The sequence below is a fragment of the Taurulus bubalis genome (genome assembly GCF_910589615.1).
Source record: "Taurulus bubalis genome assembly, chromosome: 5".
In the NCBI taxonomy this organism is placed as follows: domain Eukaryota; kingdom Metazoa; phylum Chordata; class Actinopteri; order Perciformes; family Cottidae; genus Taurulus; species Taurulus bubalis.
Genome location: NC_136593.1, coordinates 21,908,562 through 21,932,925, shown reverse-complemented (window position 1 = coordinate 21,932,925; position 24,364 = coordinate 21,908,562). Strand labels below are relative to the sequence as shown.

Sequence of the window (24,364 nt, the reverse complement as noted above, 5' to 3'; positions counted from 1 at the left end):
TTTATTGATTAAAATACATTGAAACTTTACATATTAATCTGAATCGGGTCATGATTCTGCATGCTTACTTTTGGTACTTTAACCGTTGTGGCCTCTGCTCTTTGGGCGATGCTGCTGATGCTGAGCCGAGCGGCTGTATAGCAACAGGCAAACCGCACAGCAAAGCTGGAGGGCCTCGGGGGACACTGTTGGAGCTGCTGCTCTCCTAGGAGCGGAGTGTGCAATGCCTCTGTCAGACAACATGCAAACACATGCACTGCAATCTCTTGATGAAGGAAAAGCTTCAGTATTCTTAATATGTTACGATATGCAGCGAAACAAAAACCCACAATGTCATTGAATTTTATGGTACCACTGGAGATGTGATAAATCAAGAAATGCAGGAAGAATGGCTGACAAGATCAATACATGGCTGTAATATGTTGATCACTGTGGACACTTTATAATCATTAAGCTGTTGAGCCAGTACCCTAATTAGGGAACCCATTTGTCAGGTCAAAAGGTACAAATCAAGAAAAAAACACGGTATAAATCCCCCCCCCCCCCCCCAAAAATAAAAAATAAAACATGTTAGACATAAAAATTAGGGACACACTAATACATAATCCCCATTTACAACCTCTAAACACAACTCACACAATACATATGATTAGTGGTAAGGGTGGGGGCTTACAGTGGTTTCCAATAGGAGTCTTTCTTTCTATTAATATTGTGCATTTCGAAGAAAATTTGAGATCCCCCGAGTCTCAAGTGCGGTTTCGGGTCATTTCAAAAAGCTCCACTTATGTAAGACTTGCGTTTATTTATTCTCTGTGTTGATGGATCATTGACTCGAGTCCGCCCCGGCTAGACGGCTGTGGCGTGACATTCATTCAGGAATCTCGGGCTGCTGTTAAATTAAAACTTCTATCTCTGGTAGTAAATTAGCAGGCTTGTGCAGGAGACTGGCACCGCACGGGCACACATTTCCTCACGTGCCCTCCCTCCAGAGTGTGGAGGGAGCAGGGAGGGCCCGCCTTGTGGCTTCCTGGCCCCCCGCACCGGACGGGGTGTATTAAAGACGCGGATCCCAAGCAGCCGTGGCGGCGGGGGCCACTTGTCCGGTGTGCAATGTGACGGGGGTCTACTGGAAGGAGAGACTTAGGGGACAACACGGCGCGGGAGGAGGACGTGTTTAACCATTAACCGGCATTAACCACCGCGGGCAGCTGTGCACCGGCACCGCAGGGATACATAAAGGCGCGCGCACCGGCGTCCTCGCCTCAGCCGGAGCGCGTTACCAAGAGGCGGAGGGTTCATCCAGCCGGTCTGTCCCGAGCGACTTCTCAACTCTTCCGGACTCCGCTGACACCACAAGGTAACCGCTCACTTAGCTTCCTTTCTTTTAAGTCTCACAACCTGCTGGACAATTTAAGCAGCGGTTTTATATCGGCTGTGAGAGCGGCGCCTTTTATCTAACGGAATGTGTCACTTGGCGGCTCAAGCTGCCAAAAGACACAACCGCTTGCACCCCTAGGTGACACAAAAGAAGAAAGAAACGACGTGTGAGTCTCGCACCGACTCTCACGAGTTAAAATGCTCGTGGCGATAGCGGCCGGTGACATGAGCTCCGGCCCCGGTGCTGGAACAGAAAGCCCTCTGCCCTCGTCTAAACGAGCAGCAGAATAGAACAGAAGGGCTCGTCTATTCAGCCCGGACCAGGGGAGCACTAATTTACGCCTTTGCCATGTTGGGTTCGGGCGGTATTGGTGCTGACTACTAAACAGAGGATTGTTTCAGCGGGGGAGAGCCAAAGACTGCGTGCGGATGTCGCAACGCTCAGGCAGGATGAAAGCCGCGTCAAGCCGGTAGAGGTACGGTAGGGAAGCGAGCAGACCGGCCTTCAAAATAAGAGCGAAATGAAGCTCGTGTAGTTCTGTGTAACTTTGTGTAACTTTATTCGTGTCTGTCAGCACTAACCGTATCTCTAAATAGGTACTTTGTCAGTCATTGCCGATGCACGAGTCAAGAGTCTGTGTGTGTGTGGAGTTGCTGTGGTTTGTTTTGAAGAGTGGGAAGGAGGAAATTACGCCATGCTAGACTTACTTAGAAGACATCCTGTTTTGGGCTTCTTTGTTTACTTCTGTCATTTCTGAGTAGAGAAGCCTCATTAGTAATGGTTACCTTCATAACTGAACATGTTACGCGCTCGTTGCTTTTGAATTCTGCCTCCCTTGAAGATCTGGGGGCTTTTACTTTGAAAGGCGCGACAGGAAATGCCGTCCTTGCGTCGCGGGGGGTTGAATTGACGGTCGTGTGACAGACACTCCGTTGCAGAGGATGTACGCAGCACCTCAGTTAATCGTAGACATATTTTTAGCCGCCGGGAGGAACTTTGGCGCTGGATGAAACTGTTTCAAACTGTTGCGCCGTCCTCACTCCTCACGACGTCCCAGCGGAGCGCAGCGCAGTCCGCTGCTCGGAGAACAGTCTGGCACAGCGAGGACACTGTGGCATCACTCTAAACACTCGTTTTCCAGATTCTAGCAGTTTTATTATATTATTGTGGTGAGTTTACATTTTCTGTGTGTTTAAAAAATATATATTTCTGCAATATTCCAGTAATATTCCAGTATTTCAGATATTTGGTAGTTTAGTCTTCAGTTGTGATATTTGCTTGTCATCCGACAACATACATCTAGGATTTATGTTTTCTGATGAAGTAGGTTTTATAACGTTTTATAAAGTTAAAAAAAGTATGTTTTTATTTTGTATGAAGGGTTGAGCACCATAGTTGTCAGCTCTTACATGTTGCTGTATTTTGTTGTTCATTTCACTATTAAACAGTATTTATTTGTGGATCAGAATTGTCTTGATTCGGGAAACAGCCGGGATCTAGCTGTCAGTAGTTGTAGATCAAAGTGTAATGAGTTGGAAATCGGTTTTTATTAGGATTGAACAATCAATAAATGTGTTCTTTCCCCTTGCAGGTGACTGTCCACTCTGGTTGGAGGGGGACCTTTCCAAAGGCTGTAATTGAATCTTCATACTGCAGACCCTTAAATATCTCCCTTGAAAACCTCCCAGCAGCCACGTGGTGTAAGGTGAGACATTCCCAGCCTGGTACACTCACCAGTCTGACATGATCAGTGGACTGAGAGATTGACCAGTCAGCGCTGCAATTTTCCCACTCCAGACCTCTGATTTGACGTTTTTTTTCTGCAGCTCCCACTGAACTCTCCGAGGACTGTTTACAAGTGACTGGTAGGGGATTTCTCTGGCGACTCCCAGAGCCTATTGTTTTCCTCTTCTCTTCCGTTTTGAACCAGTATGCCCTCTTCTTTTTTTTGCCGGTCTACTCTGAACACCTTGCAGTGAATGGAGAACATACTGGTTCTGCTCCCGAAGCACCGACAGGAACACAGGCTCAGCAGACGCACGGTTGCGTGTGGCTCGCTGCAGGTTTTTCCCTCCAGTGCCGTCTTCTCCCGGTCTTTAGTAGCGACCCCAACTCCCTGTCAGCCTCTTTAATGGGATAAATCAATTGGACTGATCAGGTTCAAAACCAGATCAGGTGGCCGATTCCATTCTGACTTCCCCGACACAACTTGACCTTTTCTTGTCAAGCCCACTGTCCTCCAAAGGCGTCCGCATGGTACTTTGGTCGAAAGAGCAAGAAAAACTCCCTGACATCGACATGTCCTCCGGGGCCATTGAGGCGAAGAAGGAGGAAGGGCCCCCGACATCGGCCCTGCTCAACTCCAACTACTCCGTCCACCCGGTGATCCTCACCGCGGGCTCCGAGGAGGTGGGCCCGGTGACCGGCGGCGAGTTAGAGCTCAAAGAGGTCACATCTTTAACAGAGAGGACCGGCGAGACCGGGGAGGATGAGGAGAGGTCGGAGATTGTGGTGGCGATGGACTGCCGGGCCAACGCCAAAGGTCAGCGGGAGGAGGACGCTCTCCTGGAGAACGCCAGCCAGAGCAACGAGAGCGACGACACCAGCACCGACCCGAGCCCAGAGCCGACGGCCCCCCTCAAGGAAACCTCCTTCTCCATTGGCCTGCAGGTGGTCTTCCCCTTCCTGCTGGCCGGGTTCGGGACGGTGGCGGCTGGAATGGTGCTAGACATTGTTCAGGTGAGTGATCACCGATATGTTCTGACACTAGATAGTGAGCACACAACTTCTATACATATTTATAGGAAATGGGCTTGTTTCTGATTCCCATTAGAAACTGGTGAATCCAAATAAATGATTTGGGGTGGTCTGTTCTCTTTTGGGCTAAAGAAAAGAGTTCTGGATTGCACCAAAAGGTCTACAGATCATGTATGCTCACGCTAATGGAAAGGTCATTAGTTCGGGTACTTTGGGAGATGGTGGGAAGTGGGGAACAAAACAGTTCGGGAAAGAAAAAAGAGAAAATACCGGGTGCTTTCGTTTGCAAAGTAGTAAACTCCAGGTGAATGCAAGGTGCTCTAGAAGTCTTGTCAACGATAGAAAAAGGGAAGCCCCGGGGGTTTCTTCAGGGACACTTACACTAAGCCAAGATGAACGCCACAAGAAAAACGTCGCTTTTTATTTAATGTTCTGAACCAATAAAGGCATTTTAACTACACCCTGAAGAAAGCACAAGGGCTTCTCCTTTTCTATAATATACTCATTCAGACGTTACTCCAGTTAGTATAACTTGTATAGTTTGACTTAACTGGTTCGCCGAGCCCCGCTCGCATCATGTGTCTGTCACAGGGCTGCTGGCCTGTCGGATGTTATGTGTTTGGGGATGGGTGGGGCTCTGGTCACACACACCATGGGGGTATTTATGTAACCTTTCTCACCTCTAAAGCCTGCCCGTCCTCAGTGCTGGCACATACTGGTACGCTCTGTGTGTCTGTCACTCTGTTTGTCGTGCCGTATGTGGCCAGAGCGCTGCTGCCTCCAAGAAAAGACATGAGTGCATTTATAATTGCTCTTTTTTTTCCTGTTGACTCAATGTCTTTCGCCCCGGGTATGCATCTGAGGGTGTAGCAATGCAGGCCAAAGTCACGCAGACAGCTCATATATGTTTCTTTAAAGTCACCTTATCATGCAGATAAAGCTAGAGGCGTCAGGCTGCCATGGGACCGTCCCGGCACATTGTGTACACGCATGTGGTGCCAACATGGTGGAGAACTCAGCACAGGGAGGAGGGGTAACTCTCTTACGAGCACCTGAAATGGCAGCCCGCACTGGACTGGACGAGTTGTGATTCAGAGTGGAAAACACAATGCGCCGTCAAAGCCTCCATTACCGCGCGGTTAGGTATCCCCACTAAACCAGGAATGCAGAGGTTTGAGGTCAAAAAAGTTTTCATGCTGCCTCAACTTAGGCACCATGCTGCGGCAGTCTCTCCAGTTTCCAAAACACACAGCGCACCATTGAGTGAGGCTGGGAGACAGAGGAGACGCAGAACTTCTGGTCAGCCGTGCTTGTGCCGGAGCGGGCGAACCTTGAAGTAGCGTTTGCCGCGAGGTGAGAGGTTGAGGCCTGACGGTCCGCTCGAAAAACACTTGTTCCAGTGAGTTCGGCTGAGCATCTAGCAGGTTGTCTCGCTGCCTAATTCCCCCCTCCATGACACCGGGAAACGCTAACTCAGCTAATCCCCCCCCCTGTCCTTGCAGGAAGGTAATTATCTAACTCTCTCTCAGCCTCTCTCACTCTCTCTCTCTCTGGTTTGGCCAGTGTGCACCAGCTCTCTGCTAAAAGCAAGCTTGGAAACTCCAAAAAGGCTCCAGCCTTTTATTCGGCGCGCCTGCATGTTCTTGAGTTTGAAAAGTTGCGGCTCGGTGCATGACTTGGCATTTTTGCAACACTTCTTTGAAATGTGACCTCGTCAACCATCATTTGACTATGTACAGCACATACACACACAAACAGAGCTTGTGGCCTCATTCCCACTCGAGGGTTGGCTTAGAAAGGACTGTCCAGGCTGGTATAGAGGAGTGAGACGTCTGCATAGTTCTGCGTAGGGACTTGGCAGCGGACGGGCCTCAAACCGTCAGTCTCCCAAAGCCAGGGCTAGAAACGGGGCTCACTCGGGCGACTCGCTAAAGGTTACGCGTGGTTGGTAAAGGTCATGCAGTGCTAGTTTTTCTGAGAATGCCAAGGTCAAAGGCCAAACGGGTCAGTTATCAGTTACACACATTCTAAAACCCGCGGTACCTTCTCCCTGCGTAGACTACGAACCAAGAATGCAACTTGTTGACGCCGTACATTCTCATTATCATACATGGGTCTGCCTCAATGTCTAGCCGTCCATCCTGCGTGTCGGTCGACTTAAACACCAAAATAAAGCAATAAAGAGGTGAGACACAGCTTCAGCCAGACTAAAGATACAGGCACCAGTAAACGGGAAATCACAATCCTCCACAAGACACCATTTTGGTCCAACCACATCCACATTGCCTTGTTTTCACACTGGAGCCACTGTGAAACCAGAGCGTGGGCTTATTCCCTCAAAGTAAATCATCATTCCAGCGGCTGGACAACGTTGACGCTCAAATGGCTGCATCATTGTCCAAAGACTTTCAAATATAAAATGACCAGGTGTGTCTTTCTAAACCTTTAATGTCTGACTATTTGCACTTCCTTATGTGATTGCTTGCTTTGGCCCTTTTACTCACATTGGTCAGTCTTTTCCATCAGCCAAGGATGTTATGTCCCGACAATCATTAACAACATATCAGGTCACAGCTATTAAAACCTGACATCTCAAACATCCCGGACAGCTACTTGGTTAGGATCGGAGTGATAACGATTTGAAGGATTAGAAGGTTAGAATGCTTTTGTGTCGCCCCAAACCCTGGCTAATATTTCACTCTGTTCAGGATTCTCAGGAGTCCTTGGAGGGTCCTGGATTGCGTATTTGCCCTCCCCCTTGTCAGATATTTAAGCCTTTCACCCTACATCCACCTTTATCTGGTCCCTGATGCCAACAGTCCACATCTCAGGCTTCTTTAGGACTTAGCTTCAAGCTTATGGGAGGTCCGGTGCCTCTGGTGCCTGAGAAATCATTAGCATGTTTCACTAGTAAATGTACCTCTATTGGCATCCATTTTTAAAGGAATACCTCACCCACAAAATGACAATTTGTTTCGCAGTGTCTCACTCCACGTTACGTAGTTTTCTCTTAAAAGAATTAAAAAAACAGGCAAAATCTGTTTTCTGCAGACTAGTCTGGAGACTGTTTCTGCAGAAGTGTTTTTAATAGTTTTAGCATATATGCTTGTGTTTGGAGAGTAGGAGCATACGACTGAATGAGACTCGCAATATACTGCTCAAGTTGTTTTGAGATTTAACAGATGTTTCCATGTAGTTTTGCTGTTGTTAAACGCAGCCCCCATTTACTTCAATTCATCAAGACTTTTCTCAGTTTTTTGTTCGCCATGAAGTTTTCTTCAAGATTTCAAAGTAACACGGTAACTGATATATAAATGTTCATTTTGTGAGTAGAGTGTTCCTTTAATGCCAATGAGGTCTTGTTTCATAGCTGACGTTCATCTTTCAGGTTCAACTCCAGTTACTTTTGGCCACAGCTATGTTAATTTTACCCTCCACGATATGCCTTTGCATACGAGGCTGGGCCCAACCTGTGGAAACATACACCACCTGATGTAGTTTCTGTGACACTGCAGGAGTTGCGTTGCCATTGCGTGCCATCAGCTTCAGCTCCTCGCTCTATACAGCAATTACAGTGATCACAAATAAAATTGGGCCATGTTACTCAACTGGGCAACCTGACCCTTGTGGGGCTCGCATACCAGAGCTCCTATAGGTCTATACAGAGAGGTACTGGGGTTGTCCAGTAGAGTTCTTGGAACCGAGGAGGTGGCCATGAGGAGGGAGAGAGGGCTGGCTTGGCTCAGGGCCAGTGTTCCATGGAGACAACAACATATATCACCACAGGGGGGGCAAAGAGGGAGATAGGGGAGTGAGACAGAAGTAGAGAGGGGGAGAAAGCCTGAAAACATGCGGCTGTGAAATAAGAGAGGAGTGCTCACAGAGGTGCTCACAAGGCTGCTGGGTTGGCAGAGGGAAGTGAGCCAAGCTGAGGGACTGGCTGTTGGAAAGGAGCTCCGCTTGGCCTGGTGACAGCGAGCGGATAGACCAAGGGAGTTTAACCCACACTGGCGTTTCGGTGCCACGCCTTCTGACACAACTCAAACTGAGCTGTAGATGGCACCCCTTATCCGTCCTGTACATCTGGACGCACAGTGGGAGCAGCGTAGTGAAACAGAAACACAAGCTTGCTCGCGTGAGAAAATGAAGGCCGACAGTGTTCAGCTACTCTGTTTCCCTCCCCTCGTCTACTTTCTCTGTCCCTTTTTCTTTTCCGTGTCGGCCTTGAATATTGATTCAGCTCTGGGCAGACTGGACCGTAAGTGTTGGGGGCCTGTGGGACCGTGGCCCCCCAAAAGATAAGCACTTTTACTGGAGATAGATCGATAGCCCCCAGGCCTCCGCAATAGCTTGGTTTCTGGTCACAGAAGGCCACAAACCTGCAATCACAGCATGCACACAAATGTAGGCACAGCGCAGAAAGACACTTTACCACAGTGACTTATAAGCCCAGAGACTCAGGTCGTGGTTACACTCGTCATTTCAATGCAACTTTTGTCATCCGATCACGGCAGTATGATTTTTAACTGTCAAGTCTGTACGGATCGGATCCCGTTCGCATTGGGATCCAATTGGCCAGACCCCATGCAGAGGTGGCATGGCTCGCTTTGAGTTCGGTCTACCAACACAGCAGGGAGGAAGAGGATGTGCCAAAAATAATGGAGGACCTTTATTTTGAAGAATTTATAGGAAATTAAATGTTTTTAATAAAGTGTTTTACAGCTGCTCCTTTGACCACGAAATATATCCGTTTACTATCCGGTCAGGCAGGTCTCATTGCAGTGTGAAGTGTGGACACACGTGCAGAAACAGCTGAGTTCAGATCTGGCACACTCTATCACAAAAGTCGCACTGAAGTGTAACCACGATCTCACAGGGAACCCGCTTCTGACTCAAGTTCTGTCCAGCAGCCAGAGAGGAGGTTATCGAGGGTCAGGTCTAATCACACCATCTATAAACTTCATTTCAAGGACATCTACTGGGATCTGGAAGCACAGAGTAGAATTGTTCTCTTGCACGTGCTAAACAGGATTTGTGATCCTCTCAAGCGAGCCCAACACTTGCTCAAGTTGTCCTTTAGATTTAGCTGGCCTAGCTCCTGGCTGACTAAACTGTATGTCTTTGGTTCTGGGGGTAATACATAAAGCGAAATGTTGCTTTTTTTGCTGATGTAGGGGCTGAATTGCACAGCAAGGTCATGAGTGTCCCAACGGGGAAGAGGTTTTCCATGACTTACTTTACTGGATTTATTATTGGTTTGTTCTTCCACCACGGTACATGGTATAATATGGCTTCTCTGTCATCATGGTGCCATCTTGGCCTTTTGTTTCACTTAATCACTTATCACATATCATGTCCAAATTCAGTTTTGAACAGGAGGTATCCAGTTGCTAGGTTCAACTAGCTTAGCGTTAAGAACATTTTTGAAATGATCAGTTATTTCCTTAAAAGGGAACACTACTTGAATTATTATAAGTTATTAAGAGTTTAATCACTATTTGTTAACATGAGTTACTGTCTCTCAAAGCTGGAAACCAGAGAAGTAATATTCAAACTTGTGATGCCATCTTGTTTTTGGATTTGGGAGAAAATTGTTCATGTTCACTAATATATTTGGACTGTCTTTGACCATAGTAATAACATGTATAGATTTAAGAAATGGGCATAGTAATTATTTCAGAAGTAATCATAAAGAGAGTTTTAAGTCAGTGCATGTGTATTGACCAACGTGTTTTCTTTAAGCTAGGGTTGGTAATGATGAGAAACCAGCAACAGTACACCAGCCCAGAGTTGTTGACTCTTTTCCAATTAAAGTAGCGAGCAGCACTAGCTCCAAAAGAAGCTAAATCTACCAAGAAAGCTCCCAAGTCGGAAACACTGAACCCCGTCTCTGACCATTGTGAACGTAAACAACACACATGGCTATCGTTAGCACTCGCAGCTCTTAAGCTAGCAGCTTGTGTAAGACGTGAATGAGCACACAGGTGGGCAGGTAGTTAGGTATGATTGGACAAGCTTATTACAGCCATGTGGCTGCCTCCGATGCTAGATACCAGAGCATAGCATTTGAACATTTTGTTTCGTTTTTTTAATTAATATTTTTATAAAACAAAATGTTATTGATTGCTGCCGAAATGTAAGACTTTCAAAAATGTATCAAACATGCTCTTGAAGAAGATTACCAACCCTTGCTGTAAAGTATTAGCACCCGTATCATAACTAGTCATTTGTAATATACCATTTTGATGATAGTGAGATATGAGCAGCCCGGTCTCCTTGTGTTGAAGCTGCAGTAAATGAAGATGGGTAAAGGTGAAAGATAGGAAGCACAAGGGAACGGGGAGAGAGAATGGAAGCCAGAATAGGAGGAAAATAAATAATTGCAGCACAAAGTCCCAGTGACCTTGATCTTGCTAAAGGAGAGCAGAGAGCTGAAATGATACACAGTGTAAAAGGCCTGTAGACTAGATACACACTATCTGGTCCATCATACAGGTCTGGTTTCACTGTTAATCAATACTAAAGAACAAGACATTCTGCTCTCCAACCAAGGGTACAAGATGCTGTCTGTGAATCTGATATGTCCCGTTTCAATATGGCAGTGTGTTCATTTCGTTGGATGTTGTGTCACTGACATTATTACATGCTGGTCGTTGCAGCACTGGACGGTGTTCACAGAGGTGTCAGAGGTGTTCATCCTGGTTCCAGCGCTGCTGGGGCTCAAAGGCAACCTGGAGATGACGCTGGCCTCCAGACTTTCCACCGCGGTAAGAAGTGTGTGTGTGTGTGTGAGAGTGTGTGTGTGTGTGTGTCATCCCAAAGTACCTTATATGCACTATATCCCACCAGACGTGGCATCGGTTGTATTATGTTGCATTACAAAAAAAACATCTCATCTGTAAAGTATCCATGTCTGGAGTTTTTTTTGCAAAATTGTCTAATCTTAGCCTGGGGAATTATTTAAATTGATTGTGGACGTGGAAAGTTACCTATCTCTCATTGTCCGGCAACCCCTGTCAGACCCACTAAAGCTGATTGTTCTTGGGATCAGAGGTCGTATTGCCAAACGTGACCTGGGTTTCATACAAACTGATAGCAACATTCCTGTCCCATTCCTTGTTTTTTGTTAAGACTTTCACTGGCCGTGGCCAGCCGGTTTATCTGAGCATACCGGTTTGGTTTGTCTGAATATGTTGTTCATCCCAGACATCCGCAGAGTAGCAAGAAATGATTTGAACAATGCATATTTATATTAATTTGAACTAGTAATTAATAGTTAGCTTGTTTGTTCGTATGTTGGTTTAATCAAACCAAAGTCCATGGTTTAGTGCTAGGCCTGGAAATGGGGGGCAAACATGGAAGGATTCATAATTGTGTCCTCCCCATAGAAAAAAAGTAAATTAATACAAATGTCCTACTTTTCTTCACCACTTAACCTCTTGGATTAAGTCAATAAACAGCCACCTAGTCTAGATTAGTCACATTAAGGGTGATATGAAACCCATGAGTGCATTTAGAACAGTATATAATTGGGTGGATCAAGATAGGAAATAATGGTAATCTTATAAAAAGTTAAGTAAAACCTATGTTTCATTTTAAGAATATGGGTGAACTCTGTTTGTGTGCGTTTACCAACCACACATTCCAAATAATAAAACCAATAAAGTCAATGCAATCTATTCATAGCCACGTTACACGTAAAAAAAAGAGCAGACCCTTTGATTCGGCTCCTTCGGGAATGTCCCATCTTCATAGCCGAATGTGTACAGTCTCAGGGGTCAGTGACCCAGCAGCACACCCTGCAGTTATGAAGGCATAAGAGAATTAGTCCAGAATTGCTCTTAAGCGCACCAGCCCTCACATTCTTTCCACTGGCCTGTGGGAAACAGGGGACGAAGCTGATCAGCATTGCTAACAGAGGCCCACCCAGTCACAGAAATAATCTATTTAAACAAGATGTGTAACATTCAAGTTTCCCCAAAATGTCTATAGTACCCTAATCCATCTGGCTTCAAGCTACGACAAATCCACATTTGCTGCAAAATTCTTAATCCTTAGAATAGAATATGTATGACCAGCAAGATCATATTGCCGTATGATTAATTAGCAAGTTAAAATGATCTACACTTCAAAACTGAAAAATAGGACAACAACGATGAATTGATTAGTCGTCAACTTTTAAATGAACCGCCAACTATTTTGGTAATCGATTAACTGGTTTTAGCAATTTTGTTTTGAGAATAATAAAAGAGGGCTTCTTAAATGTGAATTTGTTCTGTAATCTCTACTCCTCCGTGATGACTGAATATCTTTGAATTGTGGGTTGAGAATGTCATCTTGCGCTTTGGGTAAATAATGATAATTGATAATTTTTCGTACATTTTATATACCAAACAACTAATTAATTAATCAAGAAAATAATGTTTTAGTTGCAGTCTTTACTGATAATACTATCAGTCATGATTCATAAAAACATCCAGGAAAAAATGTAATGTTAAAGTCACTTTAACCTGCCTTATTATGTTGCTCAAACATTGTACTTAATAGACATAAATGTAGCTTAAATATATCATTTTGAGCTTATTTGTCACAATACAAGCCAAAACCTGGCTGTAGATGAAGTAGAACTGACACTATTTAGTGAGTTTAATATTTGTTAGTAATTTTTAGTTAGAGTTTTGTTGAACTTTCCGTAAAGTTTCCATGTTAATTACGAGTGCGGATGTGATGGTGAATCAATAACGGGTCGGGAAGTCGATACAACAATGTGTCACCAACGCTTCAACACTGATTTAAGAAAACCGTCAATGGTTGTTGGCGTCTGGCTACGATGATAAATGTCCTTTCTCTTTTTAAAGTTGCTGAAATATCTTGAAAGAAATGACTGCAGCGTGGAACATATTCATTACGATCAAACTTCCTGAAAACACAACTTTTCTTTGCAGGAAATTGGATTAGAAGTCAATTTTATTAAGACTTATTAGCCGATAGAATTACTTTTCGATATCTTTAATTTTTTTTTACAATGGTCCCATTTGTCAAGCTACGTGGTTTAGAGGTCAGCAGGAAAAATGATTCTCACATCCATCATCACAAAGTGGGCCAGAGCGAGGCGCTTGCCCTGAGACATTAGCGTTAGCTCTCTGCTGGCGGGCCCCAGCAGGACCACGTTTCTTTCCATGCTGCCGCTAATTATGAGCAGATTAAGACCACTGCAAGTTTCCTAATGCGCTTATTAGTGAAAAGAATTATGTAATCCCTAGGACTGGCTGGCTGTTAGAGTTCTCAACTCACATGACCGTGTTGCCTTTTTGACTCTTTTTTTAACCACTTTGTCTCTGATATATCGCCGAAATGAGTCCATTATTAGTTATTTGACCACAGGAAATACACAGTTTTTTTCTCACTTCTGTCACATCCCCTCTCATGTTCATGATTATACGTATTTGCATCATGATATTGCTCGAACTTGGCAGCACCTGCATCGCAACTGTGTCTGAGTTGGGCCCGTTTTCACCGCACTCTAATCAGAGATTACAACCGCTCCAAAAGCCGTCTTCATCCTCATTATATGTGTATTAGCTCTATTAACACACAACGTACAACCTTTTGTAAACAACATGATTTGCTCCAAAGTGAGGGAGTTTGAAAAGTAGCGATGCTTTTGAATTGTCAACCTCTCATCCATCTTATGTCATCGCCTGAAACGCTTTCACGACACTCACCCTGATCCAAACACCACTAATCCAGCCGCCCCCCCCCCACACACACACACACGCACACACACACAGCCGAGGACCTGGCATCATCATCATCACACATCATCACATAACACCAGGCGAAATTCTGTGAATGTCTGAGCTCTTCTGTGAACTGAGTTGTTTTTTGCATATTGTCGCTCTCAAAGCGAATTTTGCGATGAGTTGCGAACACCGACTTCAACTCTCATTACATTAAAAAAACTCTTCTTATCTGCCCCCCTTAAAGGTTCCGCAGATAAACGTTCTCTCCGAGTGCGTCTCTTTGCGTTCTCTTTTGAGTTCACCGTGAGACCGCGATGCCCCCAATGCTCTGCACAGATGTTCTCCTGACTCTCTTATCTAATACGATTTGGAACGACAGCATGGAGTAGCAGGAGGCGTTTCACACGGCGCGAGGAGTGTGTTTGCGTGGCTGAAATGCTATCTGGCGGCAACTATCTGGCAGATGCACAGGTCATAATGACGTAAGGCGCTAAGCGCATGACCGTCATGTCAGCCAGGCTGCCAGATGTAGTCGTCCAATGGGGATGGTGCTAGATTGGGAGGAAAGCCACAACATTTATAGTTGGCCTCAATTCCCCCTCTTGATAACAGTTTGACCGATCTTTTATGTTATATAGTGTTTCTGATCCTCTTAATATATTTTTTAATGGTTACATTTCTACGTAGGTTATTTTTTCCCCTTAACTTCATTGTGTAAAAGTCAACCAAAGTAGAGCCCACCTTCAGGTCCCCCCTTCAAGTCAACACTGTTAGCTCTGTCAGCGCTGTTAGCACCGTTAGCTGCCAGGCATGTTGAGAAAACAGAAAACAAATTAGCTAAATGAGGCTACAAAGCTCCATAAAGCTGATGAGTTGGCTGTTTATTTATAGTGATTTTGACGTTTTAAGTGGTACATTCAGCAGAGCTGATAATGTTGATATCAAAAATATTGATCAAAGCAGGTTTAAACAAAATGTTTGAACAAAGGTTTGAACAAATGTATTTTTCTCCCCAAAATATGATTTATTGACTCAATAACAGCATAAATTGTTTTTTAAACAAGCTTTTATGGATAGCCGTTAGCATGCCGATGGCAAGGATGCTTATTAAAACTTGGGTCATTTTTATTTTGTAGAGTTAGCTATCGTTCCTATTAATAATGGTAATGCTTGTAATCAAGAGCATTGCTGACGCAGTGGCATAGCTACAAAAGTAGTCCGATGGGCAGCAAACTACACCTGTCTGTTGTAAACATCCATCCCAGTTTACAGAACGACTTCCTGCAACTGACCAACCGTACTTGTCGTAATTATGAACGCATAGACAGACTTGTATGTGTTTTCATGCGTCCAGATGTTTTCCTTCCCTCTGCATATGTAAATATTAGAGGAGAGGAAGGAAGAGGGGATCCTCTGTTTGTGTCCTCTCCCTGTGGTTGAGCATCAGGATCATTGCTCTGGACACACAGAAGCACACTGTAGCCACAGACACTTTGACACTCGAGACCATCAGTGTGTGTGTGTGTGTGTGAGAGAGTGAGAGAGAAAGCAGAGAGATGAGATAAGTGTCGGCCGCAGGGTGGGGGATCAAATCAGAGTGTCTTTGTCCAGAGAACTGACATCTGATTGTTCTGTTGGGACCAAGAGGCAACAGCATGTACACACGCTGTACACACACACACACACACACACACACACACACACACACACACACACACACACACAAATACAAATATGATAATATGTTGACCGTGTGTGTTCTTGTCTCTCTTTCAGGCTAACATTGGTCAGATGGACTCGGCCAAGAACATGTGGCAGATGATAATGGGGAACTTGGCCCTTATCCAGGTAAGAGAAACACGTCTCTGGAGGACGATGACGTCAACTCCGCTGTCATGGAGCATCTCTGGCACACGCTTACATTCCACTTAACAGGTTGTGGGGAGAAATCAGGTTCAGGCAAGAACTCAGATGGTGAGTTTATGTGCGGTTCAATTTGATGGTCAGATTGTTCTAAAACTCAGGTTACATCCAAACATTTTAATTTCAGTTTAAAGGGTAACTTCTGGACTTTTCAACATGTCCTTGTGTCTGAGTGACGAATGGGAACGTCAAATATTTTAGTCACAGAGACACAAATCATGTGAAATAAGGGTTGAAAGGTAGATTTAAAAATATCAAAGTTATCCTTTAAGTAATGAGGCTTTCCTTTTTCTCCAGTCAAACTTATGTCACAGCATCTTGATCCTTGCCAAAACATTGCCAGTAAAGTAAAATAATAAAGTAAAGCCAGTTTCTGATTTACATGACATTTCAGGTATCAAATTACTGGCAAACCTGGGGAAACTATCTTGTTTCATGAGGGCACAGTGTGTGCCGTAAACACAGCGACTGATCGTTACTGGGAACACCAAGAACACGTGTGTTGCTGTGTTCTGAACACTTGGCTCTCGTCGTAAATAAAACAATGGGAGTCAATTATGCCCTACCCACCCAACGCTACATAAGCATATTACCACCTATTGTCTGATTCTCACTGCAGCTTTGGAATGAAGAAGTTGTAAATTTCCCACGCCCAAACAGGTGCAACAAAACTGTAAGTGGAGCACAGACTGAAAATAACTTGTGTCCCGAGTTAAAAAAGCAGGTTGGGACCGGAAATATCATGAGCCCTCTCTCGTTCTCTGCTTTTTGACTTATCTGAGCAGTTACTGCACATACAAAAAGGGCGTATAAACAAGCAATATTTCCAGAATGACAGATCATTTGAAGTGGACTTGTGGTTACGTAACATTTGGTGAGTCCACAGTTCCTGGAACATTCAAAACATTGCTGACACAACCTCCCATATAGGGGTCAGGATGCACTCACGCTGGGTCACACTGCATTAGGAGAGTTACATGGATACAGATACACTTATTATACTATTACTGAGGTTGGTAGTTGTGACACTAATGGTGGGATGCACCAACAAGGGCATTGTTTGCTAAGCAAGCTAGCTAAAAACGTTACATTGTTTGCTAGCAAGCTAGCTGATAAGTCTGTTTGTTAGCTTCACGTTACCTGGGCAGAGAATCTGTAATTCAAACTCGAGAAAAGGAGAGACTGTTTGTCCAATATTCCTGTTTCCATGCTATAACGGTATCTTAAGAGAAATTTAGCAACAGCATCATCAACCTCAATTAGGCTGAGTCTGTCCATTAACTTTCTTAAAAAAAAGAAATCAATCTCAGAAAAGCAGCCATTTTTAAGTTCAACCTCCTAAAGTGTAAGTTTTAAAGCTAATACTGGAGCCCATTAAAAATGGGAGTTTAAAGTTTTGATGCAACAGATTGAAATATATTCTAAACATTATAAATGTAGTCTAGAGAGTAAAAATAAATCATTTTAAGATATTTTAAATGTTAAATCCATTTGAGTAAAACCTTGATTTAATCGGGGTTTAAATAAAAAAAATCTATGAATGGATCCTTGTTGATGCAACCTAGCCTGTGTGTTTTGACATAGTGTTCCCCAAGGATAAAAAGCTAATGACTGTGAGTAACTGAATGAGGGTCTGTACTATTAACTGGACATACAACTGTATATATATTAATGCCGTGGAAGTCAGTCCATTCTAAAAGCTGCTCAGATGTAACAAGAGTTCCCACGTGAAATGTAATCAAGAGTAATGTCAACCGTTTTGTGTGTGTGTGTGTGTGTGTGTGTGTGTGTGTGTGTGTGTGTTCAGGTCCAGGCCACAGTGGTGGGCTTCCTGGCCTCCATTGCTGCTGTGATCTTCGGCTGGATCCCAGAGGGACACTTCAGGCTGGGCCACGCCGTGCTGCTATGTGCCTCCAGTGTGGCGACTGCCTTCATCGCCTCTCTGCTGCTAGGTACGGCCACCACACGCAGGATGTGAGGCTGGCTCACAGTCTTAACTGCCTCTCATCGTGCACGTCTGGGTCACGTCAGACTCCCACCTAAACTAGCTAACGGAACGGAACTCATCAATGTTGGTGATGCAGTGAGGGGGCAACCTCCTCTCCATCAACCTCAATCTCTAGTTTCAAGTCTTCTTCGATACAGCATGATGTTCATTTAGTAAAGTATGGTCCATTTAGAGCCAAATAGACCATAAAGCAGAGTATGCTTTAGGGCGGGCTACGTATACGGCGTCTCTACATGACCAAATATGGTAACTTCCGTTCATTGGTTGCAAAAAAGCCAAGATTTTGCCTAATCGACAAACTCAAGGCTTCCAAACGGCAGCCCACAAACCACGATGACTCCGTTCACTTCTTATATACATCCTATGGGTTGTATTAAGTGACATTCAACTATAGCTGAATAGGATAACTATATCACTGTTAAGTACAATTAATGTACATCTTTTGTAACAGTCGTTGATATGTTCAGCGTTCATTTTGAATGTAGAGAAACTGTGAGATTTGAAGTTTACAAGACTTTGGGTTCTGTCTTGCACTCGGCACAAAGCAGCACCCAACTGTGTATAATTGTTTTTTTACTCATGTGATCCAAACATTTACAATAACTCAAGAGTGTTGTAAAGTCTAAAATTCTAGATTTATTGAAAAAAAGACAGAAAAGACAACATTTCCGTAATTTACAACGTCATACATGTTTTTTTCTCCCGAAATATTTTGCCTAAATCCATATTTATTTCAGCCTTTCAAAATCAACATTTTCACTGCGGTCAAAGAACACACTCCAACAGCAATGCACTTTTAAAGGGAATGGGAGATGACACTGATTGATTTAAGTAATGTTAAGCCCAAAACACTTTCAATGAATTACTCATAATGAATTGCTTTTCGCACTAAAATGACACATAAAGCACAATTATTGAGGCAATCCCTCAGAGAGAAAAAAACAGATATTGCACCTTATTTGTAGTTCAACACTGCTGTCAACACACTGCACACAGTTCTCCGCATAAGACTCAGGAATCTGACATAACGTCTCTTGTTTGTCATTTTGAAACAATGACATTTAAAAGGCCACAACCCATGGACCAATTAGCCAGGACACGTGCCACCTGCTCGCTATTATGTAAGTCCGTCGACCTTCAGATTTTGTTTTTGCCAGATTTAACTTTCCTGGTGGAAAACAACAGTATCCTAAATCTGGAACTCTGGCTACACCCTGAAAGACTCCATGTTCTACTCTTTGTTTTCGCGCATCACACTTGACCCCAGAACCCCCAATGGCAGTGCGACGCGTATCAGGCATTACCACATATCAACTGCACGTGACAAGCGCCCTTCTGTGTCTTCTACATCGTGACATCTCTCGACCTTAAACTCCCACAGGGCTCATCATGATCGGCGTGATCATCGCTTCCAGGAAAGTCGGCATCAACCCTGACAACGTGGCCACGCCCATAGCTGCCAGCCTGGGAGACCTGATCACCCTGTCTCTGCTGGCAGGCATCTCAACCGCACTCTACAAGGAGCTAGGTAATAAGCACACACGGGCGGCACATTAAGTACCTGTGATGCTCGGTTAATGCAGCGCTCGGTTTGGCATTCAGCAGGTTTTTTTGTGAAGGGAGGAGGTTTTTGTTGTTTTATAGCCAAGTTTTCACCCATTTGCTATTTGCAAGAGCGTGGGCAAGAACTGTATGTAGGAGATGGAATGTAAAAGTGATTATTCCGTTAATTCGAAAGCGTGTCAGTGCAAAATAATCACCGTTCTTACAGCTTTCTTCAGATGGCAGGTACAAATAATCTGCTCCTTTATACCAGGGGAAATCATACACAACAATAAAGAGTTTTTTCTGGGTTTCAGTGTTTCAGTGGTTGGCGGCATCCCGGTTGCTGTGTTTGGGATAAAACCTGCACAGCCTCTATTACCTTTTATTGATTTACAACTAAAGGGAGCAGCATGTGTATAAATGTTTGACATGTGGCTGCCAGACACACCTGGCCTCACTGTGTCTTGGGGCCAGAGCCACAAGCTATTGTTAGCTCTGATGTTCCGACAGCAGGGGAACACGTTGTCACTTAACTATCTGCTTCCACGAAACAGACAAATACTGACACACACAGGAGCAGTGAACACATCCTGACTGCAGCCTTAAAACTAATCCCGTCTGAAGAGTGTCTGCAAACCTTACAGTCGTCACTTTAAATGCCACAGTCTGGTGCCAAACTGAGCTTATTTGGCTTTTTTTGGCTGCTGTGTTTGAGTTGGGTTTAGTCCCCCGTCGTGTCAATTGAGGGGTAACACTGCCCCCTAGAGACACCAGGGAGGACTTACTGTCAGTCCAAATGTAGTCCTGCCCCGTCCTTACAAGCTCTCTACAATTCATTTTCATGAAGTCTACGTGCTTTTGATAACAATGCTAACCTCAATTATTACTAAGCCATTTAAAAATGAAAGTACAATACAATGATAGTAGTAAAATAATACCTTTTCTGTACACAAATGAGACATGTGTTCTTCAGCCTCAGACTCAGGATTATATTGTTTTGCAATACATAGCAGCAGGAATGTTGGGAAAGTATTCATTTTGTGGAACACTGACATTGGATGTCCCGTAGCGTTGTTTCCCTTGATGTCTAGCACACAAACATTTCAGGTTATGATGCCGTTGATGTTGAAAATACTCACCCATTTGAATATGTCACACATCAAAGCATGGCGTAGTGGGGAAGAGTCACTGGTCCTCGCCGCTCTCAAAGTTCAAGAGCACACAACATAATGAAAGCAGTGTGTGAATCCGCCTCCTCTTCCTCCCGCACAGAGTTCAATGACTACGTCAACCCGCTGGTGTGTGCAGTGTTTGTGGCCTTGTGCCCCCTTTGGGTGCTCATAGCCAGGAGGATCCCCTCCACCAGAGAACTCCTGTACTCCGGCTGGGAGCCAGTCATCATCGCCATGGCCATCAGCAGGTACAGCACGCAGGGATCATGTCACCTTGCTTGACCTGTGTCAACTCACAGAACACTACAAAGTCCAGGAGTGGGGGGGAGAGAGAGAGGGAGAGAGAGAGGGAGAGAGAGGGAAAGAGGGAGAGAGAGGGAGAGAGAGAGAGAGAGAATTCATTAAATAGTTCACACGTTTTGGTTCATTCGTCCTCATGCACACAAGATAAGTGTATTTACAGAGTCAGCACAAACAGACCAGCCTTTTTCCCCGAAGCATGAAGTGCACCGGATTCCACAGCTAACCGATGCCCAAGACTTTTAAGATCGACTGTAATGTCTACAACCAAGGAACCAAGTGCCTTAAAGGCGATGTGTCACGCTCCTTCTGGATTTCTATTAGAACAAGTTTTCATGCTTTCATTTTTACTGACTTGCCTAAATAATTTAATAATTTAACTTATGCTCAAGAATTAATCAAAAAATTCATCTCTATAGCCACTCCGGGACTCATTAGAATAGAAATTTTTTAGGTTTTGACAACCTATTCGACAGTTTATTGCCATATTCAACATAATTTATGCAAATTAATGTTTTAAGTCTTTCAAAATATCCCAATTTAAACTACAACAAACTATATATTTTAAGACTGCATCGTTATCATCTAGTAGTCACACAATTATATTCAAGTTGTTCACTTTTGCATTAACGTATAATGAATATGTAATTTCTCTTTCTACTTTGAAATCAAATACTGAAAGAATGCAAATTGCACACATCATCACTTACAACCTGCATATCTCAGATTCTTGATTGTGGGAAGGATCTCTGTGTATTTTCTCTGCATTGATGTCTAGTGACGATTCAGCTATTCACTAATTCCTCTTTCTTTTAGTGTTGGCGGCTTGATCCTCGACAAGACTGTCACCAACCCAAACTTTGCTGGCATGGCGGTCTTCACCCCGGTCATCAATGGTGAGGAGTCATAAAACCTCACAGATGAAACTTGAATGGCTCCTTTGTTGAAAATGGGCGGAAGAAAGAAAAAGAAGAGAAGCGAGTGGTGCAGAGAACAAAAGCCAATATGCTAATAAGTGAAACGTCAAACAGTGATAGAGATAACGGTTGATTTGGTGCAGAGAACAAATATAGAAACATCTGTTCCAGGGCTGAAAAGTGTATTTAAAGCTGTTCAAGTTTCCTTCTCCATGTGGTTTAATGACAGACAGATGGAGATAGCATATTGCTGCTGGTGGATTTAATGCCAGACATGACAAATGAGAAGCGGGGTAAAATATGTTGTGCATCTCACTGTTCAAATAAAAAACACCAGAGCATACACATTTTATTGTGTAATCACGTCAATATTGAAGCCGTTATGTTCACTTTCCACATTTTCACCCTGTGTGTGTGTGTGTGTGTCAGGTGTGGGAGGTAACCTGGTCGCGGTTCAGGCCAGTCGGATCTCCACCTATCTGCACATGAACGGTCTCCCCATGGGGGATCCCAACGCCACCCCCAGGAAGTGCCCCACACCCTGCATCTCCTTCTTCGGCTCCTGTGAGTTGTTTCTCTGTTTCTCTCTCGTCGTTTTCTCTCGTGAAAACAGATCTTTTCCACAATGACTCGTCAGCGGTATTTGGCCTCGGCAACGAGTTGCACCTCACCGCACTCTTTGAATGGTTATACGAGTGGATCCTCTTTCTGTTCCAGCTGTGAACGCCCGTTCAGCCCGCGTGCTCTTCCTCCTGGTCGCCCCGGGTCACCTCGCCTTCCTCTACACCATCAACTCCCTGAGGGGAGGACACACCACCCTGACGGCCCTCTTCGTCACGTTCTACATGGTGGCTGCGCTACTACAGGTACACATAAACACACACTTAACTCCCACCTGCGGCTGAGGAGAGTGAAATATCTAGAAAACTGGGTGCAGCATTCGCATACTATTATTTGCTGAGAGTTTTATAACGTGCACCAAACAGAAAAAACTTTCATTTATAATTATTGTTTTGTTAAATCGTATTATTATTAATTATTATTATTATTATCATTAGAGGAGCAATTAGATTTAGAGGTAAGCTGGAATGTAGATACCCCCAGAAACCGTTTATTTGCCAGGAATGTTTACACAAACAAGGCATTTTTCTAGGCGGAAGGTGCACACATTAGTCATGAGACGTTAGACGAGACAAACAACAATCAACGACAACAACAGTGCAATGATATTAAATCAAGTATAAGATAAAGTGCTCAGACAAACAGATAACGTTAATGTAAGTGTATGTTAAAGTGACATGTGTGTTTAAGTTAAAGTGTATGTTGCACTACATGGTAAACATTTAGTGTACTTATGCAGGCGGGTGTTATGGTTAGTAAGTCACAGAGCTGATTGGTTGATCCAGTCTTTCTTGTCAGGGAGTTTTCTCTTCCAGATTGTTCCTGACTCGTGTGAGCCGAACATTTCTAATATCTTTATAGCGGTGTAAAGTCCAAAAGTCAACTTTTATTGAAAAAAAAAAGATAGATGTCATAATTTACAAAATTGCTGGTGTAGTGGCTAGCACTGTCACTTCAAAGAAAGTTTGCAGGTTCGGTTCTCGGTCTCAAAAGCTGACCCAGTCAATCAAGTACTGCCTTTCTTTAGTTCCTTTTTGAGAGCAGTAAAGTCTCATTGGTACATTGTGCTTCTGCTTCTGTCTTCCTCCAGGTGTTAATCCTTCTCTACCTGGCCGACTGGATGGTGCACTGGATGTGGGGGCGAGGCATGGACCCCGACAACTTCTCCATCCCCTACCTGACCGCTCTGGGCGACCTGCTGGGGACCGGCTTCCTCGCCCTCTGCTTCCACATGCGCTGGTTTATCGGCGACTCGGAATCGAGCGCGGGCAACTGAATGCATTGCACAGCGACTCCGCACACAAAAAAATGACAAAAACAACACGTACTCTACGCTTGCACGCACAGACAGTGACGAACATCGCCCGTATGTGTGGATATTATCTGAAAGCGGACATTGTCAACTACATTAGGGCTAATCTCCTGTAGGGCTCCGATTGATGGTCTAGTATTTGAAGGGGTAATAACGTTTCATCTTCAGGATACCAGGACTCTGGAGCACCACAGCAGCAGCCCGGAATCTGGACAGTATCCTAAACACACATATCTCCACCTCAACCAGTGAGCAAAAACTACCCCACTCCTCCTATATTTGACTTAATAACTTTGTCCTACTGCTTTTGTTATTATCACACTATTGACAATGATTACTAGTGTTGATAAATAATGCATTTGATATGAACTGTTCCATGCGCAGGGCTAGTCCTCATTATTTTCAATGGGAACGTTAGCCCTACCATTTTTAACACTTGAAACCAAGAAAGCAAAAAATATGTCCAAACGAGCCTAGAATGCTTAATCACCAAGTGCTACGTCATGTACAGACATAAGATACGTGTCTCATTTCGGATTTAGAGATTGCAAAGGGCTAGAAATGGTGGTGTTTACTTCAGGGGACAAAAAATTATTTCTTGCTGTAACTCCCCGTCAATAAATGGCTTAATTTGAGACCACAACTCTAATTCTCGAGTCGGGAATTAGGAACGTCAGATCACAATCCA

The 24,364-nt window shown here is 44.1% G+C and overlaps 1 protein-coding gene across 1 annotated transcript; it reads left to right on the top strand.

Annotated features, from left to right (window-relative positions):
- Positions 1 to 3,631: 3,631 nt before the first annotated feature.
- On the top strand, positions 3,632 to 23,640 carry slc41a1 (solute carrier family 41 member 1; the record flags this gene model as incomplete). The annotated part of the gene is made up of 10 exons (XM_079218671.1): positions 3,632 to 4,117; positions 10,795 to 10,902; positions 15,655 to 15,726; positions 17,609 to 17,753; positions 19,191 to 19,337; positions 20,627 to 20,774; positions 21,643 to 21,722; positions 22,173 to 22,307; positions 22,461 to 22,609; positions 23,455 to 23,640. The coding sequence occupies 10 exons, from the start codon at positions 3,632 to 3,634 to the stop codon at positions 23,638 to 23,640; spliced, it is 1,656 nt and encodes a 551-aa protein (XP_079074797.1).
- Positions 23,641 to 24,364: the final 724 nt, after the last annotated feature.